Here is a 14,592-nt window from a genome sequence, read left to right on the forward strand (position 1 = left end):
CATAGGGCAGAAATTTTAGGAGATTTAGAGGGACAGTTACAAGATTAAGGAAGGCTTTTAAGAATGCCAATGGCCTAAAGACTCAAATATTTCATTATAATTCTTCTCCCTCATTAATGTTCTCTCCCACTCCCAGACTTCTGAAAGTATCAGATTACTTCTATCAGTACAGGAAGGTGAAAGCATGCATGACCAGGACGTATGCAACAATTAGTGGGTCCCAATGCCACTGAACGAGGTTATGGTGGCTTATCTATCTAAAGTAAGTAAACCCAAAGTAGTCCAATTTCTGTAATTCTGAGATACACTAGCACAGGCATTTCAAGAGACATACTGCACCAAATGCCACAGCGAGCATGGTCTGCATCCGGGCATCCTCCACTGCGCTCAGGAGCCCTTTTTTGCTAAGAAGAGCCCTTCCGGCCAGTGTCCAGAACTTCACGTGTTTGACTCCCACAGAGACAAACTGGGAATCTGAATCTGGTCGGAATTCTGCCACAAAAATACGTTGGTTGTGACCAGCTCTGCTGGCAATTTTGGCACCTGACAAAAAAGAGACAACAGAATTATCAAGGTTAGTATAGGAAGCTAATTGTTACAAGATTAAGCAGTTATTCATATAGTTCAAAAACCAAATACTTCTAAGGGAGCATGTCCCTTGCACGGCTACCAGCAATCACAGGACAACTGCCGGGGGAGAGGGTCCTTTCACATATTTTCTCAAGGGATATGTGTGTCAATGGGAGCTTTATTATCACAGAAGGGCCATCCTTGATTTTGGGAATCACAGCTTACCTTCTTCTGTGTGGCTCTGTGAACTTCACTTTTTATAGCAGCTATATATTTAACTGAAGAGTTTTGTCTAAAGTGCAAGTAATATTACCTTATTGATCTTTATTGTCACTTACAATATACTTCATTTCTGATCTTATTACCCTCCATAACAAATCAAACAATAATTAGCAAAGAGACTTATGTATGGTTTCTTACTGAAAAGAGAGAGCAGTAAATCATGTATACTATTAATAACTTTCATTAATTTATGTTTTGTGAGCTTCTTTCACTGAGTTTTTAAAGTGGAACATACCAACAGTAACATCAACTGTGTACTGTGTATTGTGTAGGGCTGAAATGAAAAATGATTTCAATCACCAAGTTTAGGCAAATATTAGAGAATGCACATTACCCTAGTATTCTTATTTTTAAAAATTATGAAGGAAAAAAGAACCCTACCTTCCTGCCATCTCCAAATGGTAATAGTATGTTCTGGGTCTAGCCCCACAGACAGCAAGAGTTTGCCAGTAGCACTGAAGCTGACTGAACACACGCCCTTTGAATGGTAGCATCTCAGTATAGATAAAGTCTGCTTGTTCACTGCATCCCAAATGTGGATAGAAGGAGCTGTAGCTAAATAAACATAAAATCCAAAAGTTGTATTATGCCTATTATAAATGTTTCCATTTCCGTAGCTGACGCATATTTTCTGAAATATGGAAAAGTCTGTACCAAATGAAGACTGTGTACTTAAAAATAGCTCAAAACTAAGACCAACCCCCCCCCCCCCAAAAAAGAAACAGATTCATAAACACAAAGAGCTGATAGTTGCTAGAGGGTAGGGTGGTAGGGGGATGGACAAGATGGAGGAAGGGGTGGAAGACAGAGGCTCCTGGTTAGGAGTAAATCATGGGATGAAAGACAACATGGGGAGCAGGGTCAGTGGTGCTGTAATGGCATCGCATGCTGGTGACAGGTGTCAGCCACACTCATGGTGAGCACAGAACGTATTGTCCAGTCATGATACCATATGCCTGAAACTCATGTAACACAATGTGTCAACTATATCTCAATCAAAAAAATAAATAAAAGTAAAGAAAGAAAAAGAAAGAGGAAGGAAAGGAAAAAGTATAGGGTACTTATTCAGGCAATAGATCAAATTGCACTTTTGAGAAAATAACACTTAAACAAGAAAATTAGGCAATCACAAACCTTAAACTACTAAACTACTTAAACTACTAAAAAATAATGCATGTTTTACATGTGTTAAATCTTTATGTAATTATGTGGAGAAATATACAAATATACAATAATTAAAAATCAAATTATATTCAGTTATCTGCTAAATTTGTTACTGAACATTAGTTATAATGTTATTCAATATCTTATGTTATTTGAAGGAGAGATGAAAAGCAAGCATAAATTGAGAAAGGCAGCGGGTAGGACTCACCTGAATAGATATAAAAAGAAATTTTCAACCATATAGACAGAGATCTGGTAAAAAGCTAAGTTCATATCACTTTATAAGACAGTGTTGTTTTTTAAAAACAGGATTTCAGGGAAGAAATAACACTGCTTATCTTTTATTTTTATTTATTTTATTTATTTTTCAAGTTTTTTTTTTATTAAAAGAAAAATTGTTTTAGTAGGCTCTACACCCAACATGGGGCTTGAACTGATGACCCCAAGATCAAGAATTGCAAATTCTACTGACTGAGCTGGCCAGGCACCCCAACACTTTATTTTTAGGTAATCTCTACACCCAACATGGGATATGAATTCAACCCTGAGATCAAGAGTCACATGCTCCACCAGGCGCCCCCCAAATGGCTAATCTTTTAAAAATGTATTTGTTGCTATTCGTCTTGTGTAGCCCATTTCTACTCTTTAAAAAATTTTTTCCAGTTATCTGTATTTTCTAAGTAAAAATATCAGGGCTTTGTATTATCCTTTCTTCATGAACTACAGCCTATAAAAATGAACAGATAAGTCAATTTGGCAGCTAATTCAGTCTCATAACACAGGTACTTTTATTTAAAATTTAAGATTTTATTTATTTATTTGAGAGAGAGAGAACACAGAAGGAGAGGGGGAAGCAGACTCCCAACTGTGCAAGAAGCCTGATGTGGGGCTCTATCCCAGGACCTGGGGATCATGATTGGAGCTAAAGGCAGATGCTTAACGACTGAGCCACTCAGGTGCCCCAGAACATAAGTACTTTTAGTAAAATAATTAAACTACTAAAGTATGTTTGTTTCAAATTATAAATCTGCTACAAATATTGCCAAAATAGAGACAATTTAGTCTCCAAAGAAAATACTGTGATCAATTTAGACTATACTGTATACCATCTACAATTTATAGTATACAATGTTAAGTCTGAGAGCTCTTCAAAGTAATTAAAATACATTAAACCAGGGATTTCAAGTCATTAAGTAAAAATTGTTCAAAGATTTCTACAACTGTAAAAAAATCGAAACTGTATGGAAATAGACTTAAAAGCTTACCATATGGGGTGCTGGGTGGCTCAGTCAGTTAAGTATTTGGCTCTTTATTTCAGCTTGGGTCATGATCTCAGGGTTTTGAGATCAAACCGCCTGTCAGGCTCCACACTCAGCACGGACTCGGCTTGGAATCCTCTCCCTCTGCCCGTCCCCTGCTTGTGCATGCACTCTCTCTCTTTCTCAAATAAACTAAAAAACAGTTTATCATATAATAAAATAGGGTATTTGTGCATGTAAAAATGAACACAATAACTTAAGTACTGAACTAAAATTAGAATGTTCTTTATTCAATATAAAAGTCAAAGAATATGAGGGACTGGCAAACTTAATATGTAGCTTCGACAGTAACCATGGAACTATGGAAAGAGTCCAGATGTCCTTTGACAGATGAATTTATAAAGAAGATGTGGTATAGATACACAATGGAATATTACTCAGCCATCAGGAGAATGAAATCTTGCCATTTGTAACAATGTGGATGAAGCTAGAAAGTATTATGCTTAATGAAATTAAAGACAAATCCCATATGATTTCACTCATGTGGAATTTAAGAAACAAAACAAATGAACATTTGGGAAGGAAACAAAAGGGAGGCAAACCATAATAGACTTAACTATAGAGAACAAACTAAAGATCGCTGGGGGCGAGGAGTGGGATATGCTAGACGGGTGGTGGGGATTAAGGCAGGCACATGTTGGGATGGGCACTGGGTGTTGTATGTAAGTGATGAATCTCTAAATTCTACTCCTGAAACCAATATTACACTGTAATGTTAACTAGAACTTAAACATTTGAAAAAAATGTAAACATGTACTAGGGCAGTCTATAATTTTTTGCCAGTAATAAATATTATATAGGTCTTCTATAATACAGAAACATTTTTACATGTTCATAAAAAGCAACCCTGAGCAATCCATATACTTTATTTGCCTAAATGTGATGAGGTAGATAATGGATTTTCAAGAAACATCACTCAGTTTTGTCTCCAAATTTCATATATCACAAATTACCAAAACCTTCATTTATTTAAACTCTACGTAGCAAGTAATCTTAAGGAAGTTGAGCTACTGAGCTTTTCAAACTTTCATAGAAAGTTAAATGAGATGGTAAGGAGCATATACGTAAAATTTATGTTTTAAAACATGACCATGACCATGTCATGGGACTGCTACTATCCAAACTGTTCTGAACTTGTATCAGTAACAGGATTTAAGATTTAAGTCACCGCAAACTTTCAATGCCTTTTCTAACTTACTGAAGAAGGATTAAGTTAGGGGGCACCTGGGTGGCTCGTGGCTCAGTCGGTTAAGCACCTGCCTTCAGCTCAGGTCATGATCCCGGGGTCTTGGGATTGAGCTCCATGCTCAGTGGGATCCTGCTTCTCACTCTGCTCCTACCCCTGCTCATGCTTTCTCTCTCTCAAATAAAATCTTTTAAAAATATTTTTTATTTTTAAAAAGATTTTATTTATGTATTCATGAGAGACACAGAGAGAGAGGCAGGGACACAGGCAGAGGGAGAAGCAGGCTCTATGCAGGGAGCCCAATATGGGACTTGATCCCAGGACCCCCGGAGTCATGCACTGGGAAGAAGGCAAATGTCCAACTGCTGAGCCACCCAGGCGTCCTGAATCCTTTTTTTTTTTTTTTTAAAGAGAAAGATTAAGTGATGTTCATTAAGTACATTTTATTTCCTCCTATGATTCAAAAATGGTCATTCATGATACTGGAGTAGCACAGACCCTGTTCGCTCTCTTCCGCTTCCAATGTGCCACCAGCTAATGGGTGCCTTCCCCTTCCAATGCGCCACCAGCTAATGGGTGCACCTCTAAGCCTCACTTCTAGGCAGATGTGTTTTCCATGAAGTCAATCGGGCCCTAAGTCACACACAGCTGGCAGAGCCAACAGAGGTGTGGTGTCTTCAGGATCCATTTCTGTTCTTCCTCCTATTATATCAAGCTCTCTCTGGAAAATCAATCCCACTGACTTTATCAGCATTCCTAAACTCTAAGTCTCTGGTACAGAGATGCTGTAAGTTCTCTTTCAATTACTAATTGGAGCTTACAAGAATCAAAGTTTTAAAGGATATATTCTTTGTCCGTCCTTTACCTTGCTTTTGGTGCAGCCTAATAAAAACTGTTAAAACAAGACTTTAACGTGAGCCATTAAGTGCACCAACTGTATTTCACACTTTAGTTTCTGTGGTGGACAGCTCTGCTGCATATCCACCATTCATTACCTCCTTCCTTCTTAATAAAGCTATACTTCTATTCAGGAATCCATTCCTCCCATAAGTAGAGCAAGTGATTCAGGGGAAAGACACTGCCGGCTCAGAGGATTAGTCTAAGCCCCTTGTAATAACATCTCCTGTGCCCACAAGCCCCCACACTCCATTCCCCACTGCCCATCACCAGCAGGGAGATTTAGTTCAGTGACCCACACTCAGCCCATCAGCACATGGTATTATTCCCCAGGTATTTTCTTAGTACAGGGTTTGCTTTGGGTCTTCAAATGACTCAATGAGACTAAAGGAAGGACTTTTAGCTCATGGTTCTGAAAAGGGTGTTTATACTTTTCCCCCTAAATGAAAGCAAAGAAGCCTATAACTCGAACTGGCACTGGTAATTCTCTTCTGACCACAAATGCAACCAGCCTTAGGGCTAATAAATTCCCTTATTTTCTGTCACAGATGGCACATGGAAGACCAACTAAAGTCCCTTAATGGACAACTGTCTATTATGACAAATGGTAACTATGAGGGTGGGGGTAGTTCTCGTTCTTCAAATCCTCTTAAGGACCAAATGTCAAAATCTTAGCACTGCCTTAGGTACACTAAGGAAAAAACTTTGTCAGACAAAAGATGTCCCCTTACTGTCTACTCAAAAGACATGTAATGTATTCAAATGTGATTATATCACATATTTTCTAATAGATATTAACTCTCCCACATTCCAAAGTGACTTCAAAACTTTAGCTCCTACCTTCCTCACCATTTCCTCACTCTCAGCTATTAAAGAAAATAGAGCTTCCTTATTTTCCCACTCCCGCCCCCAAACCCACCAGTCTTCTTGTCTTCCCTTTAATCTTTATGTCTGTGAATACTTTCTTCCCGCCCACTGTTTCTCCGGAAGTATTCCCCCATCTCGGTGAGCCAGCTGCTCAAGCGAAAAATTAACAGCCTTGCTTCCTCACTTTCTGTCAGGCCCTCACATCCAATTCTTCCAAAAGGACCACTGGGCTTTACCTTCAAAATATAATCCCATCTTTTTCTTTTTTTTTTTAAATCATATTACCACCTCAGATCACGTTAGCTTTAAAAGTTTACTTATTGCCTCTCTCCCTCTTGAGCTGAGGTCTGCAAACTTTTTCTGTAAAGAGTCAGAAACATGGGACGCCCAGGGGGCTCAGTGGTTGAGCCTCTGCCTTCGGTGTGATCCCAGGGTCCTGGAATCCTGACCCACATGGAGCTCCCTGCTCATCACGGAGCCTGTTTCTCCCTCTCCCTCTGCCTGCCATATCTCCCTCTCTCTCTGTTAAATAAATAAAACCTTAAAAAAGTCAGAGTTCTCTATCCTTAAAATCAATTGCAAATGTTTGTGCATAATAAAATCACACATTTCAACTTTGAAAATGTCTCATGTAGATAGACAAATTTAAATATTAATCTACAAGTACATGATGTTAACTGTCAATCACCTGGAAAGCATTTAGAGCATTCTTTTAGGGTCTTGTCTTGGTATCTGGCTTTTAGCACATATTACATTGCAGAATAATCACCATAAACCGAAGGTTAGGTGCAAGTTCTTCAGTTTCAGTTAAGCCAATTTTTGAAATATGAACATTTCCTTTGCATTTGCATCAAGATCTGAAAAGTGCTGCTGGCACTATAGTTTGAGGCCAGAAAATACATTTGCTATAAATGGGATTTGCACTTCTTGTTCTAAAGTTCGATGGCATGAGACCTGTATCATGCACGGTGGCATTACTTGGGATTACAACATTAGCCACCATCAATGAGTTTCTTGTAGGTGTAAGTTTCACTGGAATTGTAACTTCCAGTTGTTACAGTGACTGTAGTTTCCTTGTAATTTCAGGTGGAATTCATTAAAAAAACATTACTAAGTCTGTAGCAAAAAACTAATTTTCAAGGCCATTCAGAGACGGACAGCACTACTTTTCTCATTCAGAAAAATTTCAGTCTTGGCTCTGAGCTCCTAAAATTGCAATAATGCTATTACTAAACCACTAAACTGCTGGAGGATAGGACAAGTCAGTATACTCAGCTTCTATTTCTAAAATAAATTCATGGAACTAATGTGGGTTAAATGTATGAGAACAAATGACATTCACTGTTGATTCTCGATGACAAATTGAGGTTGTCTCTAATACATGATACACTGAAATGTTTTCCAAAAACTACCTGTTGATGGATAGCACAACGAATAACCACAGGCTTTAAACACCTCAAATTTCCACCAGCTTTGAACATGTAACCAACTATTCCTTTCTCTGCTCCAGCTCCACATGTATTTCCACCACCATCAGTTGTCATGTATCTTAGCAGATTCCACTTCAGAGTGTCCTGAATTAATGTTTCCTTAACTTCTCTGAAAATATTATCTTTTGTAGTTGTTCATAGAGGCCACGTCTTCAGTCACTTCAAAGGCACAGATTCCTTAAGTTAGCGATATCATATGTCAATGTGTCAGGAACTACGGGAAACCATTCAGCATTATCGGCCTTGTTGGGGGTCTTGTTTTTAATTGACTGAGGCTGTTACCAATATCCTCAACTCTTTTAGCAACAATTCTTACCAGAAAGCTAATAGTTTTAAACAAGTTTATTTTCTCTGGACACGTGTTCACTGCAATCAAAAATAATTTAATTACTCATAGCCAGTAAACAGCTTCCCTTGAGTAACAAATAAGCCATTCAGAAACTCTGGTTGCAAGCTTATTTTATTTTTTGTTTTTGTCAAGAAATTCTGGTATGATGAGATAATCTCACAAATATTCTTTTAAATTTTTAATTTTTTTCTGACTGTTGGTTTCCTGTGAGCTGGGAATCCTGTGATAAAGCTTAGTGTGAAAATATTAACATATATTGTATTCTCTTAGCACAGCTACCGTGTCAATGCATGACAAACATGTTTACCACGTTAATTGGATAACAATATAATCCACATTTCACTGTGCCTTAAAAGTGTGACTTTCAAAGTCCGCTTTCCCTTTTTGCCTTGTTTTGACCCGATGGATATACACTGGTTAAACAGCAAAACACAAGGCTGTGATGTAGCTTGAAACCTCCCAAGTTATAACGGCATCACTGCACTCTGAGTGTGTCGAGCAGCAGGGCAAAGCAATGAGAGCATCTTGTGTGCCTCTGATGCAGCCTCTCCACACTGCTGGAGCACAAAAAGCTGCCACAAACCACATGGAATGAGTCTGGCTGTGTCTAATAGAACTTTATCTATGGAGACTGAAATTTGAATTTCATATAATTTTCATGTGCTCTGAGTTTTTCTTTTTATTTCTCCCAAATGTCTAACTTAGTAAAAACTATACCTAGCTCATGGGCTATACAAAAACAGACAGTGGGCCAGATTTGGCCCAAGGGCTATAGTCTGCCAACCCATGCTCTTGAACATAACCAAGGGAGCAAAAAGATTCCCTGTTGTATCAGATAATTTTGTAGTTTAACAGTTAAATTACAAAATGAAACTTTATCCTGGAGGAGAGAGAGATAGATAAAAATCATGGGGAAATATTTTTGCATTTAACTGCTATTTTTACTATATTATGTAAACTGAAAATTGGGTTGAAAAAGCCTACTGAATACCTAAAAACAATGCACACATTATCTAGCAGCTTTTTAGAGTCACAAAACTATGGTCAGGATCAATAAGAGAAAGTTATTTTTAAATCTTTAAGTGATCTATTGATCTACTGTGCAATAAATGTAATGATATGTAAAAATAACAATTAAAAATTTTGCTTTTAGGCAATACAATCTATTGATTCATATTTAAGATTAATTTACTCCCATTTGCACTCTTAGTAGCTATATGGTATTAGCAAGTGATTACCTACCGTGAAGGATTCTTTCAATAATTAAATAAGTAATACATGTAAAGTACTTACAATAGTGCTGCTGGTATACTAAAAAGGTAAAAGTATATTAGTTTTAAAGATAAACAATTACTATTGTTATTGCAGATAGGGCTCAGTATCATGATGTTAAAATGATGTATTTTTAACTTATAAAAATCCAAAATAGTTTCAAGTTTCTTATGATTCTATAAAAATTTGGGCTATCATTAGTAAACAATATAAGTAGAACAGAAAATGAATTTTCCTTACCTGACATGTCTGCCAAATCACCTAAAATGGAAAAGCAGCAGAAAAATAACCCTCCATAAATAACACAAATACTTAAAAAAGTAAAATTTATAAAAATTCAATTATCACAAAATAATTTTTATATAACATATCATAGTCATATGCAAAATGAATCTTATGTTAAATTGAGTAAACTGTAAGTGAAGCCATTTGCTTCAATTACACATATATTAAAATTTCATGTATAAGATCTTTCAATCTTTGGATAAAAAACTATTTTCTTTGTATTTGATGACTGACTTGAAATTTTATTTTATTTTTTAATTTTTTTACTTGAAATTTGAACAACTTAAAGATAATATATTGACATTATTTAAATGATACAACTCTTGTTTTAGTTTACAAAATGCCTTGTTAATAGACTGAAGTTTTAATGCATCTCTGCTTGGTCCTAAGAGTCCAAGATTCTAGCCAAGGGAAAAAAAAGTTTGAATGTAACTGGTAAAATGCCACAAAAGCAAATATTTCCCCTGTGACCTATATGATTTTGAACAAAGAGAACCATAAACATTTTAGGCAGTGTTTTGAGTCTTGCAGGTATTATACAAGCTTGGCAGGCAAACTAACTACTGATTCATTTCTCCGGATTTAGAAGAGAAAAAGTTCCTCACTCTTCGGTCTTCTCTTCAGTCTATCTTATAATTCATTAGCCATCAGTAAAAATTTTCTGTATCTATTCTGTGGAAGAGTATAGCGGGGCAAGACATTGGGCTGCATATATGATCTAAAATTCACCTGGACTTTGACTTGGAAGGACAGAGAGTGGAGGATAATTAGCCATTCCACATTTCATTTTGAAAAGAGTTGCTTTTCAAAATAAAACAAATACAAATACTGAATCATTAAGTTGTACACCTGAAACTACTATGTTACATGTCATTTATATCTCAATAAAAAAAAAAGGAGAACAGGGTCAAAGTTCATGAAAGATTATATTTGTGACCATATTTCTTAATCAAAAGAGAAAACTACAAGGGTGGCCCGAGTGGCTCAGCGGTTTAGCGCCGCTTTCAGCCCAGGGCCTGATCCTGGAGACCCAGGATTGAGTCCTGCATTGGGCTCCCTGCACGGAGCCTGCTTCTCCCTCTGCCTGTGTCTCTGCCTCTCTCTCTTTCTCTGTGTGTCTCTCATGAATAAATAAATAAAATCTTAAAAAAAAAAGAAAACTACAGCACTATTAAGCAAAATTGCTTAACAAAGGGAGAGAGAGGGAAAGAAAAGGAGCAAAGCTGGGAAATGGAAGAATCTTGCCTTCTAGAATCATATTCATATGCAAATTCCATTTACACAGAGATTTTATCCTTTTTTGGTAAGTTGCTTGGATCTCCAGCATCTAGAATAATGCCTTGTGCATGGTACATGCTCAATAAGTTTGCTGAATAAATGAATTTAACTCAGTAAAAAATAACTCTATGCCAAGAGGCAATAAACTAGGCTCTTTCGTGACCAAAACGGTAATATCATTTCATTTTTTTTGTGCAGAGAAAAAAATAAGACTTTAATTTTTAAAAATTTAGTGCAAAAAAAAGGTCTAGACCTATCCATTTACACTCAAAGATTAGAATCTTTTGTATGTAATGCATGAAGTATCAGTCTATTTCTTTTTAAAAATAGAAAAATTTATAGAAAGAAGGAATACAAGGGTCTTTGTGGTTTATCTGCAGAACTAAGCAACCTAGACAACTTTCTGACTGATCAATTTAGTACTTGTATGAAAAATGAAGATATTAAAAGCATAAATTATCCTTTCCAAGAAGAAAAGGACACCTGGAAATGTGGCTGAGCCACTGAGACCTACACCAAGATCCAGCAAACCCAATGACATCAATCATTTTTACCAAGTACACCAGAGTTACGAAGTTCTGACTGACCAAATCTATTGTGTAGTATTCACAGTGATCACTATTGACAGATATGTTCTAAATAGACCTACTATCCTATCATTTTGCTTATAGAGTTATGGCTTTTAAGTTTTCTAAAGAGCTAAAAGAAGACAGCAAGTGGTTTTAAAACAGTTGACAATTTAGATCAATAGCAAAGAAAGGAAAAAGGCAGAAGGATTTACCAGCATGGGCACTCAGCTTCTCTCTTCTTTCTGGCTCAAGCCAGCTGCCACAGATGTTGTGTCTCTGTCAGTTTACTTACTTCTTGGCTCCCCCTTATTTACCACTTCCTCCTCAAATTCTTCCTTTCTGCTTTATTATTTTTTAAAGATTTTATTTATTTATTCATGAGAGACTCACAGAGAGAGGCAGAGACACAGACAGAGGGAGAAGCAGGCTCCTGCAGGGATGTGGGACTCTATCCCGGACCCCGAGATCACGACCTGAGGTAAAGGCAGGCACTCAACTGCTGAACCACCCAGGCATCCCCTTCCTTTTTGCTTTAAATGCCACATTAGTCCTTTTTGTTGATCAGAAATTTCTGCTAAAGGACTAAGTCCAACTATTTCAATCACCATAACATAGTTCATTCTTAATTCTGCACTGTCTGTACCAACTAAGATAACCAAAGTGAGAGAAAGATACCTGGAAGCAAATAATATTGGAAAACTGGGTGTGTGTGTTTTATATACAAATGCATTTTGAATAATACACAAATATATTTTATTTTTTCCCCTAGGATACTGAATTAATTTGAATAATATAATTACTTAAAATTGTTTCTTTTTAAAATATAGAAACATACCTACTTGGCCAGTTGCCACTATGTTGATAAATTTGGGATGCTGATTTACAGTGAGGCACAGTATATCATCATTATGTTCCTGATAAAAACTCTGGGTCCCTATAAAAAAAAGAATTTGAGAATTAAATCTGAAAACTTTAAGGTGTAACAGTCAAATGCATTTATCCAGAACAATAAACTTCTGTTTAACGTACTTAGTACGTATTTTTTGGGCATCATCATCATCAGGATGGAAAAATTACTCAAAAGTCTTTAAGTGGATAGAGTCCTGAAAAACATAAACCATGTAACACAAGGCTAAAGGTATCAAGTGCCGCAGAGAGTTAAAGATCCAAATGCTATGGGAATTCTTATCATGGGCATATGGAACTCTCGGACTGACATGACAGACTCTGTTAATGGGAAGGTGGGTGGGGAAGGACATTCCAGGAAGAAAAAAACTTTAAGCAAAGGTCAAAGACAGGAAAGTACTAAGTATGCACATATATGGGCATTTAGCTGAAGAGTAAGGTCAAGAAGAAATGTGAGAAATATGGTTGGAAAGGCAAATTGGAACTAGAATGATAGAGGATTTTGAATGCCAGCCACTGAATTTCATATTTATTCTGTAGTCAGTGGGAAGGTACTCAAGAATTTTGATAAAGAAGTCATGTGATTTATCTAGTAGTACTGATAGTAAAGAGACCTTAGACGTGATCATATAGGATGTATTGAAAGTATGTTTGTGAAAAAAAAAAAATGAAAGTATGTTTGTGTAAATACAATGGAGAAGTGGGAAATGAGGTCAGGATGGTAGGTTGTAGGTTGGGTCCAGATTACAGAGGGCCATCAACAGTAAGTCCTCCAAAAAGTGAAGCAGCACAAAACAAAACAAAACAATTTAACAATGACATTTACCAGATCTAATAGTTTAAAACCTCTCTTCAAAGTGAAATGTGCTTCATATTTCCCAGAGCTATGAGTTTAGTGAGAACAAACAAGCAATTATATGTGTTGCTGGCTAAGTTTGAAGAAGAGCAAAACTTCCTAGACTGTGAACATGGTACCCCAAACTGGAGAGGACCAATAATGACAAGTGGGAGGTGCCTAGCCTCCTTTCTGCCCGCCCCCCGCCTCTCTCTATATATATCCCATCAGAAGGTGATTAATTACAAATCAGAAAATTAAAAATAAAATTACAAGTATAAGCATGAAAGTGTATTTACATATTCCTTTCATGAAAGACATAGAGAGAGAAAGGCAGAGACGTAGGCAGAGGGAGAAGCAGGCTCCAGGCAGGGAACCCGATGTGGGACTCGATCCTGGGACCACAGATCATGCCCTGAACCAGAAGCAGGTGCTCAACCGCTGAGCCACCTAGGCGTCCCTACATATTCCTTTCTAAATAATCTTTTCTTATTCTTCTCTATTCTCTTTGAAGGAGATGTGAAACATCAAAGAGGATTATCTAAGTTTTTCTTAAATGACTCAAATTATTAAATTGAAAATCACTACTGATTTCTGTGGGATCTTGGTGAATCCTTTTCTTTAGGAAACCAAAATAGGATTATCATGTTAATGATTAATATTGAGTAGGTATGAGGGATTAGGATTCACATAATCCATTTCTTTACCTATTCAGAGTGAAGCTATCAGAGGAAAAAGCCAGAAATGCTTGGACTAAATATCTGTTTTTACTTCCAACTTTCAGACTTTATGAAGTTTATAATTACATATAAAAAAACAATTCAAAATTAAATAGTGAATGTCACTGGTAGGATTATCACATCATTGGTCATCAAATAATGCTAAGAGAACTTTGTATGCTTTCCAACAATACAATCAGTTAAATAAACATCAAGAAGTATTTTCTCACTTTGAATCAAACAAAGCATCTCCACATAGAGCCACAGGGAAACAGCTTTCTTAATATCTTCCTCGGCTTTCTGAGGCCTCAGTAAGAACATTGCCCACTTCACCTCATTCCCCAGCAATCACTTACCCAACATGCTACTTTTAATCACTACCTAGAAGAGAGAACCGCTACACGATCCATTTTCATGTTAACATTAGGGGAAAATAAAGTTACAAATGGTTTCATTATAAAACATGGTTTCAAGGTATAGTAAACCTTCACTCTAACAGAGACCTATGAGCACTTTGCATTATGAAATCTCCTGCTTTATTATGCTCTCTTAAGATTGTAAATCTGGTTACTTGAAATTTTTTTTTTGGTTACTTGAAATATTA

At 36.7% G+C, this 14,592-nt stretch overlaps 1 protein-coding gene across 3 annotated transcripts in view; it reads right to left on the reverse strand.

Moving 5' to 3' along the window:
• The window catches only part of EML5 (EMAP like 5), a 184,102-nt gene that overhangs the window by 10,586 nt on the left and 158,924 nt on the right, over window positions 1–14,592 (reverse strand). For all 3 annotated transcript variants that reach the window (XM_072762201.1, XM_072762199.1, XM_072762200.1), the window contains 4 exons: window positions 12,364–12,462; window positions 9,637–9,657; window positions 1,234–1,407; window positions 335–543 (listed from right to left, as the gene is read on the reverse strand). In XM_072762201.1, the coding sequence (XP_072618302.1) occupies window positions 335–543; window positions 1,234–1,407; window positions 9,637–9,657; window positions 12,364–12,462 (503 nt within the window). The remainder of the gene's footprint in view (window positions 1–334; window positions 544–1,233; window positions 1,408–9,636; window positions 9,658–12,363; window positions 12,463–14,592) is intronic.

Source organism: Vulpes vulpes, chromosome 6 (assembly GCF_048418805.1).
Source record: "Vulpes vulpes isolate BD-2025 chromosome 6, VulVul3, whole genome shotgun sequence".
NCBI lineage: Eukaryota > Metazoa > Chordata > Mammalia > Carnivora > Canidae > Vulpes > Vulpes vulpes.